Below are 24,788 nucleotides of genomic sequence, written 5' to 3' on the forward strand. Positions count from 1 at the left end.
GTTACATGGCAGACAGTGTATTTGTAAATTACTACTACTAATCTTTAAGCAAATTATTTACCTTCCATGTTTTTGGGTGGACCAATATGGATCACTTGTAATACATGGCGCAAATCTGCACCCATGCCTAAAGCAATGGTTGCAAAAACAATCTTGAGAGGACTCTCATGGGGATCCTTTGCCAAGTTGTTGAATATTATGTTCTTCATCTGTTTATAAATACACATTTGAGTATAAGAATAATGAATATATATGGTTACCGTAAAAAAATGTATTTTTAATATAAAACACTTTGTGAGTGAAAGAACTGTAAACTGACCTCATCATTATTTCCGATTGAGGAATGGTACATTGCAACTCGACAATTTTCAAGAATTTGTGGCTGACTTGCATACATGTTTTCCCCCAGTACTTTGTTTGCATATTCATAGGCATACCCTACCCAGTCCATAGTTCCACTGAGGTAGATAATTGTCAAAGGGAAATTTTGTCCCTTGGACTTAAGACTCTGTAAAACAGGTTGAAGCACAAAATTGTAAGTTTCTTTTGATGACACTTTACTGCTAAGAGGTGGTCTTTGTAGAACCACTAAGGAAATGTTTTCCTTTGTTGGTGCAGATGAAATCACTCGAAAACACTTCATAAGTAGATGTTTTGCAACATCTCCCTGACCGTTTACAGTGAGGGTAGCACTTAGTGCAAGCATTTTTGCATGGGGTAAGATGGGGCGCATATCCTTAATATTGCGGAAAGATGGCCTGTATTCCTCCCCCCAGTCAAGGACACAATGGGCTTCATCAACTACTATTAGGCAGGTTTTTGAAGAATATACCCGTGAGACTAAACTGTCATATATGGTTTTTTTTCCAATCATATGTTCAGGGTGAGTGTAAATGTATGTGTAATCACCCGTTTTTAATTTATCTAAAACAGCTGCATCATTCTTCTCTTTCAAGCAGGTTGCATATAAACCAAGTTTAGAAAGTTGCTGCTGAATGATGACATTTAGTGGCTCAAAAACAAAAACACAGCATGGTTTTCCAAATATTGTCTCTGAAATAATTGGGAATAATTCATACAGTAGACTTTTCCCATAACCAGTGGGTAGCATGCATATGGTATCATGGTTGATCATGACTGATAATGCTTTTACTTGCAATGGTCTCAATTCCTCGACAGTCTGCCCAAATCTTTTATTATAAATATCTAAACAGGATCTAATTTTGTCTTCTTCCTAAATTTAAAACAAAGCAGTTTAATAGGTTATCATTGAATAGAGCTATGCATCACATACACACCCACACATACATGGAATAATAAATTATTTATGTCTGTTTTTTTCCTATTACTAAACCCCAGATTTGTTTTGCATCGATGTGTGCAAGTAACCTGCATGTCAAATCACACGATAAGTAATTTTTGGTCAGACTTGAACTGGCACCTGCACACTTCAAAAGCGTGCCGCACTACATTGTGCTACAAAAATTTGTAAGGTGTGTCTAACAGCAGTTCACAGCAAAACATCGCATTTAAAACGATCGTTCATCTCTTATATTTACTGAAAAATATGTTAAAACAAAATTTCGATATAGTTTCACTCAAACATGCACTTAAAACGAAGTAACATTCAGGTCTCAGTTATTGCGCAATCACATGGTTTTGTCTCGCCGCTTGCATCCGTAGATTATTCCGTAAATAGTCAATGTCATCTTTGAAATACTACATTTGCTGTTCAATCTTACCTCAAAGATTCGTAAAACATAAAAATTTCTAAACCGACACAGCAAATTGAAAGAGAAATCGTGGTGTAAAGTATGTCCCCATACACTTACCATAGCGTCGGCCATATTGAAATTGCTGTGATGGGCGCTTCCATTAAACAGTGAGTGCCAGGCCTACTGTGCGGAGCATTATGGGTAGGCCGGAACCAGGCTAGGGATAGTTTTTTTGGTCGAGGAAATGTGAGGCAGATAGTGCTCATATATGTGATTTAATTTTTCAGTGGATTTTTAAATTTGCTAAAATTGGTTTGCATGCAGGGGACACATGGTCCCGACTCTTGAGAATTTTTAAACATTTCAGAATAAAACAAGAACAACTTACATATAGCACTATAAAGAATAGCCAGGGACGGTCTCAAAATTTTCTGAAAAATGGCCCTTTTTTCACATTTTCACGGGTCCAGAACCACGCTCCAGTCCCGAGCAACTGCCATAAACTACCATAGGATTGGTAGCTTAATGTATACCCATGCAAATAATCACCAATTGATGGGGGGTCAATCACCTTCTTTTCGAGTGACATTTCGTGTTCTGAACCCACCCTACTTTTCAAGCACAAAACCGAAAGTGAAAATTTTGGCCACAGTTTCGCATTTTCATTCCATATCGGATGAAAAGTGCTACCAATAATAAAGTGTCATATATCAATGAAATTGACATGAGCTCCTCTATCCACAAAATGAATGCAATAAATATTCTTCCAATTTATACCCTTCAAATAACCAGCCAAACCCCAGGTTCTCCCTTTATTTCAAAATTTTGACCGGGTCTTTCCTTCAAAACTATCCCCTGCCACCTTTAACTTTTAGAGTTTGTTTCTCTCTAATTAAAACACTTCAAAATCAGAAAGTTCATGCAATTCTGAGTAAAACCTTTCAAATTTGGTCTGATTTCATTGAAAAATAAAAAAGTTATGGCTGTTTAAGTATTACCCCCTTTCCCGGCTGAATCACCCTAACCTGTTTCTGTAAGGTTTTTAAGATACATCATGACTTCTTTCAATCCAGAAGACATTTTTTCTTTAAAAATCAGTTATAACAAGAAACCTTTATCCCTATCTGATGTAAAAAACATTGAAATATTCACATTTAGTAACAACTTATAGGAGAATTCAACTCATATGTATCACCTATCCCCCTGCAAATGGGAATAAGAAAAAACACATTATTACTCCTTGCAATCAACTTTTTTGTTTCTAAATGGTACTAACAGGTTTAAAAACTCTATTGGAACACAAAAGCAACCTATTTGGAACACAAAACCTTCCCTTTCATCTTTTCAAAAGGGACAGGTACCTAGAAAATGGCAATCAGGCATCTTACCCGAGGAGTAATTCCCCAAATATGCTGAACGGATGATGATGAAACCTAATTTCTCTGTTTATTCTTTAACCAATACCAAAAGATCTAGATTTATTTGTTATAAAGATTGAAATACATGTTTTTCATACAAAGAAATACCAAATTTGATCATCATGACCACACCCCCATCATGAGGTGGGAATACATGCAAATGACTAATGGTTAAAAAATGCACACAAATTCAATTTTTCTTGGTATATTTTCAATAAAGAAGAAACCAAACATATGTGTTTTGTTTTAAATGAGAGAAATTTTATGTATGCTTGAGATTTTATCAAAAGAAATGTGAAATAAAGGCTATTTTTGGTTGTCGGTGAAGAAAATTGAAGGGGGGGGTGCTTTTTTGACAATCAGACATTTTAAAATTGTTAATAATGACTTAAAATGCAGATATTAACTATTTAGAATTACATGTAATTACATGTAAATTACATGTAGCACATGTAAAATATATATTTAGCCCTAAAATCAACTTTTTGTCAGTTTTAGCTTGAGAAAGAACAATATTTTACAATTTCTTATCAAATCTAAGGGTTTAAAACTTCATAAAACTGCATGGCTGTCAATTAATTTCAAGAAAATTTCATGAAAATGGCACAATATTATTCAGTTAATCCAAATTCAACCCAAAATCTAATTTCAATAGTAATAATATGTCTATAAAGGGTTTTAATATAAGGACAAACCCAAAATACTAGAAAATTGCACTTTTTCTAAGGACCACCCCCTGCTACATTTTGGCCCCTAAATCTCATCACAGCGTTGAGAAATCATAAAAATTCAGCCAGTTTCCCATTTTACACACATTGAACATCTTTTCTGTACCCATGTTGTTAAACTTAAAGCCTATTAAAAATTTGACATTTTCTTGAAGGTGGCAGGGGATAGTTTTTTTGGTCGAGGAAATGTGAGGCAGATAGTGCTCATATATGTGATTTAATTTTTCAGTGGATTTTTAAATTTGCTAAAATTGGTTTTCATGCAGGGGACACATGGTCCCGACTCTTGAGAATTTTTAAACATTTCAGAATAAAACAAGAACAACTTACATATAGCACTATAAAGAATAGCCAGGGACGGTCTCAAAATTTTCTGAAAAATGGCCCTTTTTTCACATTTTCACGGGTCCAGAACCACGCTCCAGTCCCGAGCAACTGCCATAAACTACCATAGGATTGGTAGCTTAATGTATACCCATGCAAATAATCACCAATTGATGGGGGGTCAATCACCTTCTTTTCGAGTGACATTTCGTGTTCTGAACCCACCCTACTTTTCAAGCACAAAACCGAAAGTGAAAATTTTGGCCACAGTTTCGCATTTTCATTCCATATCGGATGAAAAGTGCTACCAATAATAAAGTGTCATATATCAATGAAATTGACATGAGCTCCTCTATCCACAAAATGAATGCAATAAATATTCTTCCAATTTATACCCTTCAAATAACCAGCCAAACCCCAGGTTCTCCCTTTATTTCAAAATTTTGACCGGGTCTTTCCTTCAAAACTATCCCCTGCCACCTTCGGTTTTTGGCGGAAAATGTCTGAGGATAACGAAGATGAAAACTTGCCAAGTGCTGCTGAGTGTGAAAAAAGATGTCAGTGTTTTGCAGACATCACAGGGACTGACACGGCTCTTGCGATGTTTTATTTACAGGACAGAAACTGGAATGTCGAGGTTAGGTTACTGCAGAATTGTCTTAATCAGATACGGGTTAATTTGAATGAATTTGAAATTTGTGCTACTTTTACGTAATAAGCGATTTTGTCAGTAGTCCATATGGGAACAGATATTTTTTGGTTGATTCAATGACAGTGTTGGATTTTATAATAATTATACCTCCAGACGGGATATATTATGGAAAAAAATGCAGCAAATGGAGTACCTAAACATGCATGCATCCTATGTTGCTTAGATATGGCCAGAAATTAGTCCTGACTTTTACCCCATTTCATTTGTAACCAGTAACAAGGCACTATTTTCTGGTGACAGAAGTAACATATATGACAAAACTGATTATTTAATCTTTCCGTTGAATGGTTTAATTTCATCCAGTAACAATGGTTACAGCTATATTCTATTGGTGACAAAAGGTAACAGAGGTGACGATCCTTTTTCTCTTTAGCAGGGGTCTTATTTTATTTGGTTACAATGGTTAAAATGGTAACAACTAAAACTATAATCTATTGGTGACAAGAGGTGACGAGCCTTTTTCTGTTTAACAGGGGGTCTTATTTTAGTTGGTTACAATGGAAACAGCTATAATCTATTGGTGACAAAGGGTAACAGAGGTGAAGAGCCTTTTTCTGTTTAGCAGGGGGTCTTATTTTATTTGGTTACAATGGTAACAGCTATAATCCATTGGTGACAAAGGTAAAAGAGGTGATGAGCCTTTTTCTGTTTAACAGAGGGTCTTATTTTATTTGGTTACAATGGTTACAGCTATATTCTCTTGGTGACATAGGGTAACAGTGGTGACAGTCATTTTCATGAAATACAGGGGGTCTTTTTTAAATTGGTTACATTGGTAACATTGGTTACAATGGTAACCTAACCCTAACTCTAAACTAACCCTAACCCTAAACTAACCCTAACCCTAAACTAACCCTAATCTTAACCCTAAACTAACCCTAACCCAAACCCAACTCTGTTTTGTAACCAATGTTACCAGTAACCACTGTAACCTATCACAAGTTCATCAAAGTTTGAAAATCATCCATAATCTAACATTGTTACCAATGTAACCAATGTTACTGGTTACAAATAGAAAGGGGTAAAAGTCAGGACTAATTTCTGGCCATATATGATGTTGCTTTGTAAATTATATAAATTATAGATATAACATCATACATAGATTTTCCCCCAATAACTTTAACAGGTTGGCCAATCGCCCAAATGGGATATAATAGCCCGTATGAGATATAATAGCCGAAATGGGATATAGAAAATAAAAATTTTTGATTTTGAAATTTTTGATATAAATCCGCATTAGAATAGATGAAATACAACAACTTTTGGTAAACAACTTTTTCTTTAACTGTACTATTACGGAGATGGATCACAGGGGCTCGTCACGAAGTTTTTTCAACCTTTTATATTTACCACCTCTATACAATACTTTATAAGTTTATATTTTATTGTACAGAGGTGGTAGATATAAAAGGTTAAAAAAAACTTCGTGACGAGCCCCTGTGGATGGATCCCTCAGTATTTCCAAAACTTCTTGGGGATCAATCTTATAAACTATAGACATATAGAAAAACTTAACCAAAAGTTGTTGCATTTGATTCGATTACAATCAAAAACTTTGAAATAAAATTTTTTTGTTTTTTGCACTTAAAATTTATATCCCATTTGGGCTATTATATCCCAAACGGACTATGATATCCCATTTGGGCAATTGGTCCCAACCTGTTGAACCAAAATTTTCTTCCATTGATCTACATAGCATCTGCCATCTTTGCAAGCCAAGGAAGTTATGTGCTACCTCTCTTGAAAAGACAAGTTAACCCTTAGCTAAGCAAAGATTTTACAATTGGGACTCTTTTCAGATTGCCGTAAATGCATTCTTTGAAGAGTCAAACCAAGATGCAACAGCTCAGAACCAAGGGACAAAAAGAGGGTTATCAGAGTCTGCCAACCCCGAAGCATCATCCAAGCAAATTAAATTGTAAATCTGTATCCATATTGTTTCTTAGTTAATATTGTCATTATTTCTAATCAAAGAATTTACATCTGTTAAAGACATTACAGTTAGCTGTTGATTCTATTTGGCATTTTTGGAACACAGCTTACTTTAAATGTAAGATCAGAAGTACAGAATATTGGTATTTGCTTAGTGCTAGTAAATTGTCAGACATTGCTTAGTGCTTAAATGTGCTTAACCATGTTGTGTATATTTTGTTGCAGGGCAGATGATGATCCAGAACCTCACAGGATTCGACTACTCAGCTGGAACATTGACGGGCTGGACATGCCAAGTGCCGAGAAGAGGACCAAGGAAATCTGTAATATCATCAAAAAGTAAAGTTATAAGTACATGTATTTTGTAGTTTAACTAACATCTCTGAATATGATTTTAATGGTTAGATATACTGCATCATATTTGAAAATGAAGTACGGTACAAGAATTATATCTAGTACACATACCAGTACTGCTAATAAGCCTATTTTTGTGATAACAATGTACATGCACTTCTTGTATTTTAAATGCAATTTATTAATATAATGTGTAAAATGAATAAATACAGTGTATTTAATATAATGCTTTGGCAACCTGAAAAAGATATAATTTTTGAATACATATATTAACTCAAGGAAAGAGTTTTTCATCAAGTTTCCTCTTTGTGTTCTTTGTATTCTTTCTTTAATGTCTGATACTTGTACTAAATTCCAGAGAAAACCCACAGGCAGTGTTACTTCAAGAGGTGACCCCGGTGACCTTGCCTATCCTCCAGCAGAATTGTACTGGTTACCGGGTGATTTCAGGCGGCTCCTCTGAGTATTTCACAGCAATCATGTTAAAAGATGGGCAGGTCATGTTTAAAGGAAAAGAAATACAGCCATTTGAGAATACAGTGATGATGAGAAACTTGCTGAGTGTTCAGGTACAGTTAGATGAGAGAGAGAGAGAGAGAGAGAGAGAGAGAGAGAGAGAGAGAGAGAGAGAGAGAGAGAGAGAGAGAGAACAATTTCTCAGTACTTTGAAAAACTTTCCAACTGAACTCAAGTTTCAAAGTATAAAAATAAATTAAAGTTAGATTTTACCATACTGGGGTGATTTTTTCCTATTTTCTTATATTTAAAGCATTATATTAGTACAAGTATCATGTAATGACAGAATAAGTGCAAGATTTAGAATTGTGCATTAATGGTGTTAGTATGCAATTTCTTACAGAACTTGCATGAATTTCCATTTTAATCAAATTGGAAATTTTGTTTGTTTTAGTGTCAAATAAAGGGAAAGCCATTTACAGTGATGACCTCACATCTGGAGAGCACCAAGGACTTTGGAGATGAGAGGAAGAGGCAGCTTAAGCAATGTTTTGAAGCAGTCAAGGCAGAACCTGCCAGTCAAAATGTTATCTTTGGTGGGGACCTAAATCTTAGGGACAAGGAGGTATTTTTAAGTGTTTTAGGACGTTAAGACTTTTTCCTACTAACAGCGTTGGCAAACATGAAGGGGAGGGGTGAAAGTTTTGTAACTCAGCATCTCATTCATTAGTTCTTAATTACCTCCATTAATGATCCTTCATCATCATCTCCGCATTTAAAAGCTGAGTTTTCAGAATGAAGAACTTTATATTTATATATAGTATTTTTTTGTAGCTCTCTGCCATAGGAGGAATACCAGGGGGCATGTGTGATGTTTGGGAGGCCACCGGATCCAGAAAGGAGTGTTTATATACCTGGGACATGATGAGAAATACCAACTTAGTGTTTGACAAATTCAAGCCTCGGTGCCGCTTTGATCGACTTTATCTGAGACATTCAAATCCGGGCACCATCAAACCAGTGTACTTTGAGCTGATTGGATTAGAGAAAGTCAAGTCTTGCGGAAGATTTCCAAGTGATCACTGGGGACTGTTGACTCATTATGACATCATTAAAATCTAAACTAAAACAATGTTTGTCTTGTTAATGACTTGTGAACTTCCATCAATTGGTCCTTAGCTCTTGGCACACAGTGGCGTAGCGCCCTTTACGCAAAAACGCAAATGAATACACATATTTTTTTCATACATTATGAAGAATAATCCATCAAGATTTCATATGTAATGAATTTATTTAATTTACATGTATATCATGTAATAAATGGGATAAATGTTGCTATATTAATTTTCACTGGCATGCATTTATTTACATGTATTTCATTTGATATTTTTTTTATTTTGAAACGCGTAAAAAGATATATACATGTACGTTCCACTGTAAACCAGGAATGATTATCGTCTCTTGCATTACTCCACATGTGCGGATCCAAAATATCATAAAAACCAGGAGCTTCCGGGGGCTTCTCCCCTTATGCGCCCACCAGGGTTCTGCCCTGGACACGCTGGGGGCCTCAAGGAGGCCCCCATACCTCCTACCATTTTTTGAATACAGTAAATTAAAACCTAGCTACGCCACTGGCACTTGCATGTAGTGTAACCTCTTGTTCCATATTTCTATCTTTGCATATTCCCCACACTGTTTTTTATGCTAACAGACAAAACTGATTTTGGGTTTATGTTTTATGATCATTAATATTTGATCCAAGTTTATTTTTTTTGGATTAACTGATTTTCTTCAAAGTTACTAGTACGGTAGGATGTCCCTTCAAATTTTTAGCTCACCTGAAAGCTCAAGTGCACCAGTACCTGTCACGGTATATTACCAAAAAAAAAAATAAATAAATAAGAGATTTCATTTGTCTGTTCAATGTGAAATCGTTTTTAAATGGGACTATCCAATCAATTGGATTATACAGTAGAGTTAACATATATCCCATATTTACACTTCCCCCTTCCCGTCAGATACGCAACGCCGTATTTGGCTAAGTGTAAACAACACTATCTTCTCTCCTCTTTGTTATGAGCTCGTTAACCCTTTACCCAGGCACCATAAGTTGCATGTCATTTCAATCGACAATTAAAAAAATACCCGAATGCTGAAGCAACCACGTGTATACACAACATGCTATCGCAAATTCGCACGATATACCGTCGCCCTTTAACGCGCCGTCTCAACGACCGAAATCGTGACCATGCCCCTTTGACCGGTATATATACCCCGGTAGCAATCGAAAATAATATTGCGACCAAATACTTTAATGAATTCATCAATCTGACGAAAGCACAGACCTCTAATACGCTCATTGCTTTAGTCATACTGTGAATTCATGTCAGCTTTAATAACAGAGTTATACAGACACACTTTCCATATCGTACATGTACAGATACCAAGAAGCTTAAATTCGTTTAATTTATATCCGGACAAATTGGCCTCTGGACAAAAATGTTCGAATGTTTGTAAATACATGTATGTTCTGTCTGTATTCGTCTTTGATTGATGATATGTTAATATGTTTTTAGCTCACCGAGACGAAGTCAGGAGGAGCTTATGCTATACGCCCGGCGTCGGTGTCGGCGTCGGCGTCCGGACCTGGCTAAAGTTTTTTGTTGCAGGTCTTGTATCTAAGTTATTACTTGTCCTATCTTCACCAAACTTGCATGGATGCTGCATCTGGACCTACTTATGGACTTAAAAGACTTGATGCTGAATCCTGAATTTCAGATGCCAGAGGAGGTTAAGGTTTTTGGAGCAGGTTAAAGTCGTTGGTGTAGGTGCGGCGTGCCCATTGATAACAATATCTAAGTTACTACTTGTCCTTACTTCACCAAACTTGCATGGATGGTGGGTCTTTAGATACTAATGCACCAGACAGGATTGAATGCCGAATCTGAGCCATAGGTTTCGGATGCTGGAGGAGGTTAAGGTTTTTAGAGCTGGTTAAAGTTTTAGAAGCAGGTGCTCTATGATGATTAGTTCTTAGTTACTACTGGTCCTAACTTAACCAAACTTGCATGGATGGTGCGTCTGACAGGCTTGAATGCTGAATCTGAGCCATAGGTTTTGGATGCTGGATGAGGTTTCGTTATTTGGAACAGGTCACATGTTTTATAGATAATAGCTTGCATAGTTGATTTAACTATAATATAAATGATTCGTATAGGAAGCTTCAGATGCAGAGCCTTATCTCCATTTTCAAGGATCTCCTACCTCACTCAAACCTGCTTAATAATTGTGGTTGTTGTTAAATGATATAACATGATTCCTATGATATAGTTTTGTATGATACGATACACTATTGTTTAATATGATACAGTATTATATCATGTTATATTGTAAAAAGTTATATAATACAAAATGATATTGTATCAATTTATTTTTTTTATATATATTTTACGATATGATATTGTTTAAAAATATTGGTATGTATAGTATTGTATATTATGGTGCAATTTTGTATAATATGTTATTGTATCATTAATATATTATTTAATCACATGATACTGTTACATATAATATTGCAATAAATAATATAGTATCATATGATACGATACTGTATATTATATAATATTGTATCATGCGATATTGTATTATATGATATTGGTGTTTATAAAATATTATTATATTACATGAAATTGTATAATATGATATTGTAATATATAATATTGTATCATATGATACAATATGTATCATAAAATTGTATTTTATAATATTTTACTATATCATCTGATATGATACAATGTTGTATTAAATTATATTGTATCATATGATACAATATCATTTTATGTATCAAATATGATACAATATCATACAATACAATATCATACTATATTTCAGAAATTAAGTACGAGTTATCGTGAATGTTGCAGAATAACCTCCGAGGTTGAGAAATGTTGTTTTGAAATATAAAAGCCGGGGCGTTAGCCGCGGCTTTTATATTTTAAACAACATTTCGAGACCGAGGGGGTTATTCTGCAACATTCAAGAAAACAAGAACTTTATTTCTATTCTACTAACAGCCCAGTATTTCTACAGATCGTTTCTTCTATAGAGAGACAATCTAGGTCATTTTGACGGCTGTTCCGTGTAACCCCAGCGGTAATGCTATTTATCGATCAAAGGAACCACATGCAGACGACAGAATTTTTTTTGGGATTTTTAATACTCTTCACTTATTATAAAATAGAAGGAGAGAACATAAATAGGCATTGTGCCTGCTGTTCAATCCAATTCAATGTATTTATATACTTGAATAAAATACTTATTAAATTATTAAATTAAATTATTATAAAATATCTTTGAGTTATATTCCTAATATTTTAAGGGCAATTTAATACGATTATTACTAGTACACGTTATGTATTTTATGTAAAAACACGCAGTGAAAATGTGGTAGGGAGGTCCTAGGAACAGCCGCATCGATCTCTTAAAAATAAACATTTGAGGCAATACACATCGTTTTGACTGGAACTAACGCGTGAAATTGACATAGTTTTAAAACTTTTTATGGTTTGAAGTTGTACTTTCATGATCAGTGCGAGACAAATAGGTATATCTGATCTGATAATTTACTGATGACGTTCGTGGTATATTGGAGATAATTATGCCTTCTGTCAGTTTGTCACTTTATATTCAATATTCATCTATTTTCGCATAGTATCTAAGGATTTATATAGCGTAAGCATACTATGCCGAATTAGAGCACGGCAAATGTTTTCAACAAAAATCTTTCAAGCGCCGACAGCGGGGTTCGAACTCTGGACGCTAAAATCACACCAGTTTGAAGCCCAAAGCGTTACCGCTCCGTTATATTAGCTATAATCATCATGAGCGGTATTTATATATTTATATAAAACGTAGATATATACGACTGACATCAAACAATTAAAATTATTAATTTTTCCAAAAACACTTCATTATTGACGGTTATTTTAAAGTTAAAGTTTCTTATAAACTTTTGAACAAATTGATTGAAATTCTACAGGAGAATCACAAAAACGCTTTTTTGAATGACGCTTGATAAAGAATGTACAAGAAAAAAAATTCAATGAGATTTCGTCTGCTAAACAGTTTTCTCGGTAAGTCCAAACGTCTCTCATTTCTTGAAAAGAACATAATCCTTTGTTGACTTTTTGTTGTACAACAACTTGTTGATTAAATAAACAATAAAATTAATTGATTAATTTGAAAAAAACAAACAAAAAACTGCTTGCTTTTCCGGTTAATATTTAAGGGACTTGTCAACACTCGAACGTCACAGCTACTTATAGCAAAGCACGTCAGTATATTCAACAGTTGGCATAATAATAACAATAGTGTTGTGTTGTGCATGTACTATGCCTAAATAGTACATGCCTCCGGCTCGTGCACTATGTATCAAACCCTGACTACTATTTAGGCATAGTACATGCACAACACAACAATAAAATGCTTTCTTTGGTGATTCATTCGGGATATGAAGGTAGCGACATTGCAGGAAAAATACATAACGCGGGTTATGTTAATTTTTCCTGCAATGATCGCTACCTTCATAACCCGCATGAATCATCAAAGAAAGCATTTTATTGTTTATATTAACATCTTTCTTTAACTAATTCATAAATTCATTATGTAAAGTTAGTAAATAATAATTAATAAATTCATTATGTAAAGTTAGTAAAATTCACTAAATTACTGTTAATGTACATAAGTACGTTAGCTAATAGAAACCGCCAAATCGTCTCTTGTGAAACTTTGAGTCTGGCATCATCATGATTATTTCGTGCAGTCCGTGAGTTTACTTAGGTCGCTGTAGATTCAGACCAATCGATAAACAGGGCGTGTCAATTTCAGTCCTGTCACTTTCAGCCGCTGTAGATTTCGACCAATCGATAAATGGGGCGTGTAAATTTCAGTTTGGCTGTTTCTATAGAGCTATGAATTGACTATATTTTTCCGTAAGAAAAAAGAGGAAATCATACATGGTAGATGTAAATATATAAATATGATATCATGATGTACAATATTGTGATGTATTATGTGATATGATATTGTATCATATATTTTGTATTATGATATTGTATTATGTGATCAAATACAATAATGTAATTTAACACAATACAATGTCATATCATGTGTTACAATATAATATCTCATCATTATTTATTACGGTATGTTATTGTATTATATGCTATATATTGTAAGTATGAGAGGATGCCTAATTGTATTTTATATTATTGTATTGATAAAAATTGTATCGTATAATACCGTATGAAATGAACACATGATTATCATACAATTTTTGAACAGATGATATATGATATTGTGTCAAAATAGTATCCATGAATATCCAAGATCATAAAGTATGATTTTCATATAATACTGAGTATGATAAAGGTTGTCTCGTAAAGGTGATGTCTTATAACTTTAGGTGATGCCTCGTCTCGGTGAGCTTTGTAACCTGTGATTACCTATGTTTCTGTTTCTGTAATGCTATGATACCCTTTGATTTTTTTTCCAGTGGGTGGTGAAAAGGCTGTAGTTTGATTTTCAAGCATATATCGTGCATCTTAAGGAGACTGGATGGTCAAAAAAATTAACCAATTTACCATTAGATCTTACTAAATTTTAAAACATGATTTGTTCAGCTATAAAGAATTATTTTTGAAGATAAAATTTTCATCAATATTTGTTTTTAATTTTGAGCTCTTTTTCTTCAGGAGATCAATTTTCTCAAAATTGCTACGACCATGGAGCCTTCTTAACAAAACATATTTCGCTTTGCAAATGCTTGCACCCCACGATAACTTTTCCTTAAGGTATGATAATTTATTTAGATCAAAATGACCTGTAAATATGGTTATTTTGTCAACATAAAGATCTGACAAGACGACATCAAGATCTGAAAAGTCGACATAATTATCTGACAAGTGGTTGCATATCCATGCCACCATATTATGACTTTAAAGATAAGAGAGATTGATTTTTCGAAAATGTAGTTCTGATTGCGCATTATGTTGTACTTCAAACAGGAAAAGGACAGCACTTCCAAACACCGATCGAGCTTTGTAAACACACATCATGGCTACCTCGGAGTCGGACGATCAGAGGCAAAGGGGAGTACACGAGAGGTAAGTTTCAGAGGGTATGAACTTAGGTGACTTAATTGCATGGTGGTGCACAAACCACTAATTAACATAAAAAAAATTTGACACGATTCCCATATCTCTTTAAAACAAAAGTTTAAGCAATTGTCATGTGATTTGGTATTTTCAGTACTATTTTTAATTTATGTAAAATTATAAGTCTATTATTTATTACGAATGGTGATTTGATATTTACTGAAGGTTACCGTTTTCCATCACTTTTTGAGAGGGCCGAGGAGGGGGGGGGGGGTGGTGTTAAAACAGCGGCGTCGTTTTCAACAGTTTTATCAGCACGAAAAATCGATATATGCATGAAAAATTAGCTGACAATCAAATGTAGAAAAATTAACCAAACCAGCTTGCCTACCAAGTTATTTGATTTAAAAAAAACCAAACAAACATAAGAGTATTAATTATCTAACAAAATACACAAACGTGTAGCTAACGTATCATATTTTAATTAATTTGGTACGTTCACAGCTACATGTATTGTCGGTCTCAAGATATTTATGAAGCACATTGGACAATGTTTGATAAAAATACACATCTGTGAAAGAAGTGCAATTGAAATCGATGAAAGGGAAATTAAATATGTTACATTTTAATTCAATTCTGAGGAACGAAAACAAATTGATTATAGTGCTGCATAAATATCTTCGAACAGACTATAGTACTCATATCGTGAAAAAAAAAACCATGATAAGACCGCGGAACATTAGTTTCGATTGTTACAGTCAAAACATTTGAAATGGGCGGGAACAAATTGACACGCATTGGATTGAAACTGCAGTTTTACTTATTGAAAACAACGGAAGTTTACCTTTGAGTAACGTTAATCCAATTCTTCATAATATAATGTATGTGTTAACTTCACACAGTGAATTTACCGAAAATAGGCCTCGGACCCAACCCCATCCCCTACCCGGAAAACACAAATATATCCCCTCAAATTTATGAAAGATTTGGAAGGGGATCACTGTCGATTATTTATTTCCAATTTCATTGTAATAAATTACATACATTTTGCATTTTAGAAACGCAATATGAATATATCTCACAAGTAAACTGTCCCAAATAGCGCCCCTCCCAACTACCCAGTGAAATTGTTGATTATCATATCCTACCTCGTTATATACTAGCGGAAAAAAGAAACTGTGCATTATTTAATTTATGAAAAAAACATTTAAAAATTACAATGAACAAATTTTATTTTTTGTAATACTGTTAACACATGTATTCGTAACAACAGCTCATAACACTTTATTGTCAACGTCGAATAACGTCAATTTCTGCACACTCGAAAGTCACTGTTATTTAATATTGAATTAACAATAACGCGCGTGACCACCATTTGCGTTCACGCATGCTTGACAGCGACGCCTCATTGATGCCACTAAAGTGTTCAGAAATGCTTGAGAGATGTTGTTCCAGATGTTGGTTAAAGCCTGGCCTAAATCAGCCAATGTCACTGGCTGATTTGGTAAACGGCGTAAACGTCTTTCCATTTCATCCCAGACGTGCTCAATCGGCGACAAATCGGGGGAAACAGCTGGCCAAGGCAAGACATCGACATTCTGTTGAACAAACAAGTCCCTGACTACACGTGCAACATGTGGCCTTGCGTTGTCTTGCTGCAGAGTGATGTGATTTTGATGTCTCTGTATGAAGGGTATCGCATGACGCTGAATAATTTCACCTCGATAGCGTACGCCAGTGAGATTTCCATTGACAATTTGTAGAGGGGTCCTTCCACGTGCTGATATCATGCACACCATAACGCTACCTCCACCAAAATGTCGACGTTGCACAACACAAGCGTCACTGCTATCCAAATGAAATCTGGATTCATCAGTGAACAGAATATTGGCCCAGTCCTGTATTCTGAATCGCAGATGTCGTGTGCACCACGCTAGTCTGGCGATACGATGACGTTGAAGCAGTACTGGGCGCACCGCTGGACGTCTTGGTCTGATGTTTTGCTCGCGCAGACGATTACGCACAGTTCTTGGACTAATTGGTCGAAGCCCTGGAATGCTACGGGCAGTCAAACTTGCTGTCAGCAAACGATTTCTCAGATAAACACGTCTAATGGGGTTGTCCTGTTGACGTGACGTCACACAAGGTCGCCCAGAGCGCGGTCGATCCTGGGTGTTGCCGGATTGTTGAAAACGTCTCCATAATGACTGGATGGTGTTCCGATGAACTCCAAATTGTCTTGCTACAGTATTTTGTGCCATTCCAGCTTGCAGCATCCCAACAGCACGATTATGTTGGTTTTCGTTGAGTCGTGGCATGACATAGGGGTAAATTTTGTTGAAACTAAAGTGATTTCCTTAACAAAAAAAGTTTAAACAAATCCTTTACAGTTCTTATTCCAAACAGTATTGGCCCGTAAAACTCGTGCGTACAAATTCTTCAATAAACAACAGGCGCTCACTAACCATGAAAAAGTCTGTGCACCCGGACGGTTACCATCCGATATTGTCAAAAACAATACCATTATATATAAATAGTGCCTGTTTGGGAGGGTAACAGTATATAAATAGTGCCTGTTTGGGAGGGTAACAGTTGAAATTGACACCCCGAGAAAACCATTGTCAACCGACGCGAAGCGGAGGTTGACAATGGTTTTCGAGGGGTGTCAATTTCAACTGTTATCCTCCCAAACAGGCACTATTTATTTTGTTATACTGAATGTCTTTTTTAAAATTTTTAAGAAAATTTTACTGCTTTTATATTGGAATAACGTGAATTCTACAGCGAACCGTACGCGCATAATTTTCGCGCATGTAACATTTTTTAATGTTACCCGTTGCCAAGTGCGTTGCTAACGCTGAGGGTAATAGTAAATATTATTAACTGAGTCTTAACCAATCAGATTTCAGTATTTAACATGAAAGTATAACAATTGAAATTGACACCCCGAGAAAACCATTGTCAACCGACGCCAAGCGGAGGTTGACAATGGTTTTCGAGGGGTGTCAATTTCAACTGTTATCCTCCCAAACAGGCACTATTTATTTTGTTATAGGCCTACTGAATGTCTTAATTTTTAAGAAAATTTTACTGCTTTTATATAGGAATAACGTGAATTCTACAGCGAACCGTACGCGCAAAATTTTCGCGCATGTAACAATTTGTAATGTTACCCGTTGCTAAGTGCGTTGCTAACGCTGAGGGTAATAGAACGGATTATGAACTGCGTCTTAACCAATCAGATTTCAGTATTTAACATGAAAGTATAACAATATCGATTGTTTAAATTTTATAAATACAAACAATAGATATAGAAAAATTATACTAAATTTTATAATGCAAAGTTTCTTTTTTCCGCTAGTATATAGTGATGACTTACTCGTTATAACGAAAATATTATCTAGTTACAACGAGATAACTTACTTGGTATAATGCGATAACTCACTTATTATTTAAACAATGAAATGCTTTATTCATGCAGGCTATGAATTGTGGCGACATTGCAGGAAAAAAAACATAACCAGCGTTAGTTATTGTTTATATTTACATCATCTGAGAACAAAAGTGAATTTATTGGACTGTATAGTAAAAGAATTAATATCTATAGATATATAGAAAACTGCTTTATTTTAGTTCATACTTCAAAAACGAATCAAAGAGAATCCGTGTGTTAAGTTGGAACATAGATGGTTTAGACAGCCCAACAGCAGAGAAAAGGACATATAAAATCTGTGAAATCATAAAGACGTAAGATTCTGATTATCTTTCCTTTTTTGAAATAGCAGTTGAATGTTATCACTGTTTGGAAATCCCATGTTTGAAATGAAATTTTTTTTATATTACCGTATATTCATTTTTTTGGCGTGTCGCAATACTGAATATGTAACTTTTTTGAAATTTGCGTCAGTCATAATTTGCAATTATTTAAGGAATAAGGAATCTTTCTTTGAGGTCTATGATAGATTTGATCACGACCCGACCGAAATTATCACCTCATAATATTCAAAGAATGATTCCTAATTGCTTATATCTATATACTTTTCGGCAGTTGTACGATTAAAATTAGAATATCATGTATCCCAACCCCGCTTGCGCCCGAACAATACGTCAATTGAATTTATTGGGCTCTACAGTACGAAATCGATTCGTAGTGTTATCTGGAAAATGTAAATATGAAAGCTTCTAATTTAAAGACAAACAATGCCGGATTGATTTCTGCGCATTGTATTTTTTTTTGCAACGTGAAACTTTAAAGTGATCGCGAAAAAAGAAAAGGTTAGATGATGGCGAAAATTATCGGATATACTGTAATTTTTTACATGCAAGAATTCAGATATGGTTTACAAGAAAGTTACATCTCCTTGAAACTTACTAAGGAAATCAATTGTGTTTGTTTACAGGGTAAATCCCCATGTGGTTCTACTTCAGGAGGTAGTTTTGGAAACTTTCGCGATCCTCTGTAAGAAATGTCCTGAATACCGCATCATTCCTGGCGATATAACAGGCTATTTTGTCGCCATTATGTTGAAAATTGAAGATCTAGAGTTCATAGGCAAATCGATATTTCCATATCCATTCAGTGTCTTTGGAAGAAACTTATTAACAGTGCAGGTATGAACTTCGAAATGCAGAAAATTGTTATAAATGAAATCTTTAGATATTCATTTGATAACACATATATTTTTGTTTAGGTAATACTGTTAATAACGAGAGAATGTTGGGTTTTTTTTGTTTTTAATTCACCTGAGCTGAAAGTTCAAGTGACCTTTTCTGATCACTTTTTGTCCGGTGTCCGTCTGTCTGTCCGTCTGTTGACTTTTTACATTGTCGACTTCTTCTCCAGAACCAATTGGGGGTCGAATTTTTACATAGAAATACATGTATGTAGAGAAAAATCTTTAAAAATCTTCTTCTCAAAAATCAATTGGCCAGAAAAGCTGTAACCTGTGTGGAAGCATCCTCAGATAATGTATATTCAAGTTTGTTGAAACCATGATCCCCGGGAGTTGGATGGGTCCACAATGGGGGAGTCGATTTTTATTTAGGAATATATGGAGAAAAATCTTTAAAAATTTTCTTCTCAAAAACCAATTGACCAGAAAAGCTGTAACTTGTTTGGAATCACCCTCAGATAGTGTAGATTGTACTTAGTTCAAACCATGATCCCCATGGGTAGGTGGGGCCACAATGGGGGTCGAATTTTTACAAAGGAATGTAAAGAGAAATATCTTCATTTCGAAAACCAATTATGCAGAAAAGCCGTTACTTGAGTGGAAGCATCTTCAGGGAGTGCAATATATAATTACGTTTTTAGGGAAAAATCTTTAAAAGTCAAATAAAACAGGATGATCGAGACTATAATTGGGGGTGGGGGGACAATTTTTTCATAAGAAATTAATTTGATCATTCCCAAAAATATATAGTATTTCATTATTGCTAATACTAATACGCAAGCATGTTGACATTTGTTGATTCCCGGTTGTTTAGACTGTGGCCCTGGATAATTCTTAGGCCACACAAGGGGTTCAAAGTTTTATATAGGTTTATATTTTCATGAACAGTTGTTTAAGATCTTTTTGAGAATAGCAATGCTGAATATGTGATAAAACTATGATATCATCTAGTTACAAAAGGTGCTCAACATAAGAACATATGTAGAAATCCGTAGAAAATTTTAAAAATCATTTAAAACAGGATCTATTTTACTCACTCATTATCCCGATATTTTTGATATGACTTCATAAAACTGATTTTATTATGTCGAGTGTTGCTTAGGTGAGCAGTGTGGCCCATGGGCCTCTTGTTTTGGTTTTTTAAAAAATAAAATAGACATGTATATGTTTGCCAACAATACGTTTCTACAAAATACAATCTGCTTTTGTTCTCATTAATATCCAGTGTCGCATGAAGGGTGTACCTTTCATTTTTATGACGTCACACTTGGAAAGTATGGCCCCTTTCAGCTATTTGAGGAGAATACAGCTAGAATACTGTTTTCGTCGGATGAAGAGGAAATCTGCAAATTATACAGTCATATTTGGCGGCGATATGAACCTTAGAGATTGGGAGGTACTAAAATGAAGACCTATAGTACGTTGCCTCCCTCCTTCCAAAGTTTTGGAGCTAATTGAATAAACCAGTCAATTTCAATTTATGCGCTAGCTATCTTCCCTATCGCTACCGTTTGTATTTACACTAGCCCAGTAAATTTAAAATTTACAATATGACCCTTGTACAAGCTACAATACATTATGACTAATATTCTTAATGAGTAATATTCATAGTAGTATTATTCATATATAATATTATGTCATAGAGAGTATAGTTTGATACAAGGTCCCTGTGCCTACATGAAACTGCCGTTTGACACAAACTACCCAAAGTCCTCGGTCTAGAAGAAATGGCTCTGTTATATTGGAGTTTATCGTGCTTGTTTTTTTTAGTAATTCTTACTGAAGTTTGAAGTTCAGAATTTGCGAGTTTATCGTGTTGTTCTCATTCAAAATGTTTGTTGTTTATAAAATATCTTATATATACGTGCTATAACTGCAACATATCGTAGTTCTCAAAACACTACAGAGAAAATGGAAAAATTCGCTTTTCACTCTTGTAGCGTAGTTTGTTTTTTAATGACGATTTTCAAAGCAATGTGAGCTGTGTTTTTTTTTTCATCTTTTGTAATTTTATTTTGCAAAAATCTGCTATTGGGATAATTCTGCATTTAAATTTAACTTTTTTGTATAATAAAATTGAATTAAGGTCAAGATCTAGTAAATGAAAGATGCCACAGGTTTATGAAAGTCAGAATACAAATTGTTTCAATGATGCTTTATAACAATAGCTGTGTTTGATAGTCATAGGGAGTGCCGAGGCTGATATCTTTTTGTAAACCCAATGAAAATCATATTTTAACTGTCAATTTCTATTATATTAAGGAAATAATTAAGTAACAGATCTTGGAGTTACGTCTATTTTTGACAAATGACGTGTACATATCTAGATGGCCTACAGTCTCTCCAAAAAGGGCATTAAACAAGCTCTTGACCTCTCCTTTAAAATTTTGTCAAATAAAATGTAGGTATCGGGATTACTTTTCCTATGATATAATATAGAATCTCAGGAAATTGCTTCAAATTTTATATGATTCATATAAAGCCATATAAAGTACGGGAAAAATATTTAACAAATCAATTATGACGTCATAATGGTTTTAGCACCAAAAACACACCCTGAAATCATTTACAATAAACAGTTTTGACCCAAAAAAGTTGCAGCACATATGGCTTTTAGCTGTGGTGTATGGAACGCCATAGCTGCCTTATGTGGCTATTTCATGTGAAGATGGTGCTTTATTATATTATGCTGTGGTTATTTCATGTGAAGATGGTGCTTTATTATATGAAGATCGTGCTTTGTTATATGAAGATGTATAATAAAGCACCATATCTTCACATGAAATAGCCACATAAGGCAACTATGGCGTTCCATAGCGGTGCATGTTTCATATGGCTGTGAAGCATTGCAGAAAAATAACATCCTGCGTCATGTTTAAGTCTCCAGACGGCTTTTCAATGAGAGTTTGAGATTTGTTAAGATTCATCACTGAAAAGATGATAAAGAAAGTAACTGTGCACGACTTATTAATTATTGATATTCACGCGTATTCAATGTCAAGTGTATCTACCATTATCCATTCTGAATATGCACTTATGCCGTAATTTTACTTGAGATATTTCGTTTCCTGTCAGCTATCTGAAATGGGTGGCATACCGGAAGGAATCTCCGACGTTTGGGAGATGACGGGGTCAAGGTCGAACTGCGAGTTCACGTGGGATTTGCTTCTCAACACAAACAAGAAGTGCGATTCCTACCACAAGCCTCGTTATCGGTTTGACCGGATCTATCTGAGGGATTCCGATCCCAAATCCGTCAGCCCGGTGTATTTTGAATTGGTTGGCTTAGAAAAACTGAGAGTATACGAAGTGTTTCCAAGCGACCATTTTGGACTTTTGACACACTTCGATATCAGATGTTGTTAAAGAAAATGTATAATGTTGTATGAATTGACAGTTATTATATTCCGTTAATATTTATTAAAAAGTATATATAAGTATATAAAATATTTCTAGTCCATGCTTTGTACTATTAATAATAATAAAAATCTTTGGATCGAGTGAGGTAGCTTGTTTTCTTTAAGGTGGTATCGGACACCTGTCGATCATGATGTGGATGTATAAGTACTTTATAACCAAAATACACCGTTTTAGAATTTTAAGATCTACAATATTTGACAAAAAATGTTAAAACATGTTTGGAAAGTATGGTGGCATATTTCTGCCCCCACCCCACATGCAAGATAAATTATGTCAACATGCAAATGCATCAGATAATTTTATGTCTGCATGCAAGATAATTATGTCTGCATGCATGTTACAAATCTTTTAAGAGAACCTGACTTTTATATGGGTAAAATAATTTACTTACGCCCGTAGCTGACATCATAGATGCAAGATGCAACGTTTCAAAAATAAAATGCTTTCTCTAGTGATTCATGCGGTATATGAAGGTAGCGACATTGCAGAAAAAATATAAAAATATTTTTTTCTGCAACGATTGCTACCATCATAACCCGCATGAATCGTCAAAGAAAGCATTTTATTGTTTATATCAACATCTTATTTTAAACTAATTCATAAATTGGTCTTGGAAAGTAAGTAAAATTCACTAAATTACTGTTAATATACATAAGTACTTTAACTAAAAGAAACGACCAAATCGTCTCCTGTGAGACTTTGAGTCTGACATCATCATGATTATTTTGTGCAGTCCCTGAATTTTCTTAATTTGGTCGCTGTGAATTTCGACCATTTTTTAAAGATCTAAGCCAATTATTGTTTATATTACATTATATTAATCCACACTTTACAAAAGTTATGTCTCTTGGCTGCAACTTGTTAACTTTGTATAACTGTCATTTTACATTAAAAATCTTTTTTATCGTTTATTTTAAATAGATTGCCCCAGGATAGGTAACCCATACACTGAAGGAATAAATAGAATTCAAAGAGATTTCACAACAAGGCTCCTAAATATTTGGTAGGCTATCACAAAAGGTTTTTTTTTTTTTTTTTTTTGCAAAATATGAGCAACTGGTTTTAAATTAGAATTCAGCTTGTTATATTATACAACATTATCAACAAAAGGACCGAATACAGAGGAACCAAAGGACGGTGCTTGTGCTCAGTCAATCAGATTGGTGTACTTCTTGTACTCGTCTCGATGTGTAGACTAGTCAGCCCCCCCCCCCCCAATAAAAAAAGTTATTCACTTGGCGGTGCCATCTTAAGGTATCCTACTCCTCAATGTTCTTGTATCAAGAATTTCTTGAAAAGTATATCATTGAAATATGTACACAAAACACACTTAAAAATGCAAAGACTAAGGGAGGTCAGTGTTCATCCCTCTGAGTTATGGCCAATTTAATTTGACCTTTTTGCACCAAAAATGCGATTTCAACCTGATTAGGATTTTTTGTCAGTATTTTTTATTAAGCAAACTTTTTTTCTTGAAAATATTGATTTAAGTTATGCACAATGGTCACACTGAGTAGAGGGATTACGAAAAAATTGTAGGAAGCTGCATAAATTTTTGTTTGACCTTTTTGCACTTAATTAAAATAGACAATTTCTATAATAGTTACAATTTGATTTGAATTAAAACATTTTGAATATCAAAAATTTGTAAGATTAATCCAGTTTGCCTAGATATGTTCTCGTATCATTTTGACACAATAAAACATGGGGGTCAGTGATGTCAAATTTTAGATATATGGCTTCAAAGATAAAATTCTTGCACAATTTGGCTGAAAAAAAATTCGGACATTTTCTATATATTTGCATGATTTTATGCTAAACGTCTATCACTCTCTCAAAATTTAGTTTTGTACAAGTCACACAGGACCTATAGAACATGTCACAAACCTATCAAATGTT

General features: G+C 34.6%; 2 protein-coding genes across 3 annotated transcripts; both read left to right on the forward strand.

The window, feature by feature from the left end:
* The first annotated feature begins 4,669 nt into the window (after positions 1-4,669).
* Positions 4,670-8,771, forward strand: LOC128175962 (tyrosyl-DNA phosphodiesterase 2-like). The gene is made up of 6 exons (XM_052841935.1): positions 4,670-4,822; positions 6,697-6,815; positions 7,055-7,168; positions 7,542-7,752; positions 8,094-8,264; positions 8,474-8,771. Exons 1-6 carry the CDS (start codon positions 4,685-4,687, stop codon positions 8,759-8,761), a joined length of 1,041 nt encoding a protein of 346 aa, XP_052697895.1. The 5' UTR covers positions 4,670-4,684; the 3' UTR covers positions 8,762-8,771.
* A 5,377-nt stretch (positions 8,772-14,148) lies between these two features.
* On the forward strand, positions 14,149-22,942 carry LOC128192710 (tyrosyl-DNA phosphodiesterase 2-like). Of its 2 annotated transcripts, XM_052865658.1 has the most exons (6): positions 14,149-14,493; positions 14,707-14,805; positions 18,430-18,543; positions 19,197-19,407; positions 20,695-20,865; positions 22,545-22,942. In XM_052865658.1, exons 2-6 carry the CDS (start codon positions 14,756-14,758, stop codon positions 22,833-22,835), a joined length of 837 nt encoding a protein of 278 aa, XP_052721618.1. In that variant the 5' UTR covers positions 14,149-14,493; positions 14,707-14,755; the 3' UTR covers positions 22,836-22,942. The 2 variants fall into 2 exon arrangements, with proteins under 2 accessions (XP_052721618.1, XP_052721695.1); XM_052865735.1 differs by lacking the exon at positions 14,149-14,493 and having other exon boundaries at positions 14,552-14,805.
* The last annotated feature ends 1,846 nt before the right edge of the window (positions 22,943-24,788 follow it).

Source organism: Crassostrea angulata, chromosome 1, assembly GCF_025612915.1.
Source record: "Crassostrea angulata isolate pt1a10 chromosome 1, ASM2561291v2, whole genome shotgun sequence".
NCBI classification, from domain to species: domain Eukaryota; kingdom Metazoa; phylum Mollusca; class Bivalvia; order Ostreida; family Ostreidae; genus Magallana; species Magallana angulata.

Excerpts from the sequence above, each read along its gene's own strand:
- LOC128175962 (XM_052841935.1), top strand. The coding sequence starts at position 4,685 with ATGTCTGAGGATAACGAAGATGAAAACTTGCCAAGTGCTGCTGAGTGT. Across the intron at positions 4,823-6,696 it reads ACAGAAACTGGAATGTCGAG|ATTGCCGTAAATGCATTCTT; the intron begins GTTAGGTTACTG and ends GACTCTTTTCAG. Across the intron at positions 6,816-7,054 it reads TCATCCAAGCAAATTAAATT|GGCAGATGATGATCCAGAAC; the intron begins GTAAATCTGTAT and ends ATTTTGTTGCAG.
- LOC128192710 (XM_052865658.1), top strand. The coding sequence starts at position 14,756 with ATGGCTACCTCGGAGTCGGACGATCAGAGGCAAAGGGGAGTACACGAG. Across the intron at positions 14,806-18,429 it reads CAAAGGGGAGTACACGAGAG|TTCATACTTCAAAAACGAAT; the intron begins GTAAGTTTCAGA and ends GCTTTATTTTAG. Across the intron at positions 18,544-19,196 it reads ATCTGTGAAATCATAAAGAC|GGTAAATCCCCATGTGGTTC; the intron begins GTAAGATTCTGA and ends GTTTGTTTACAG.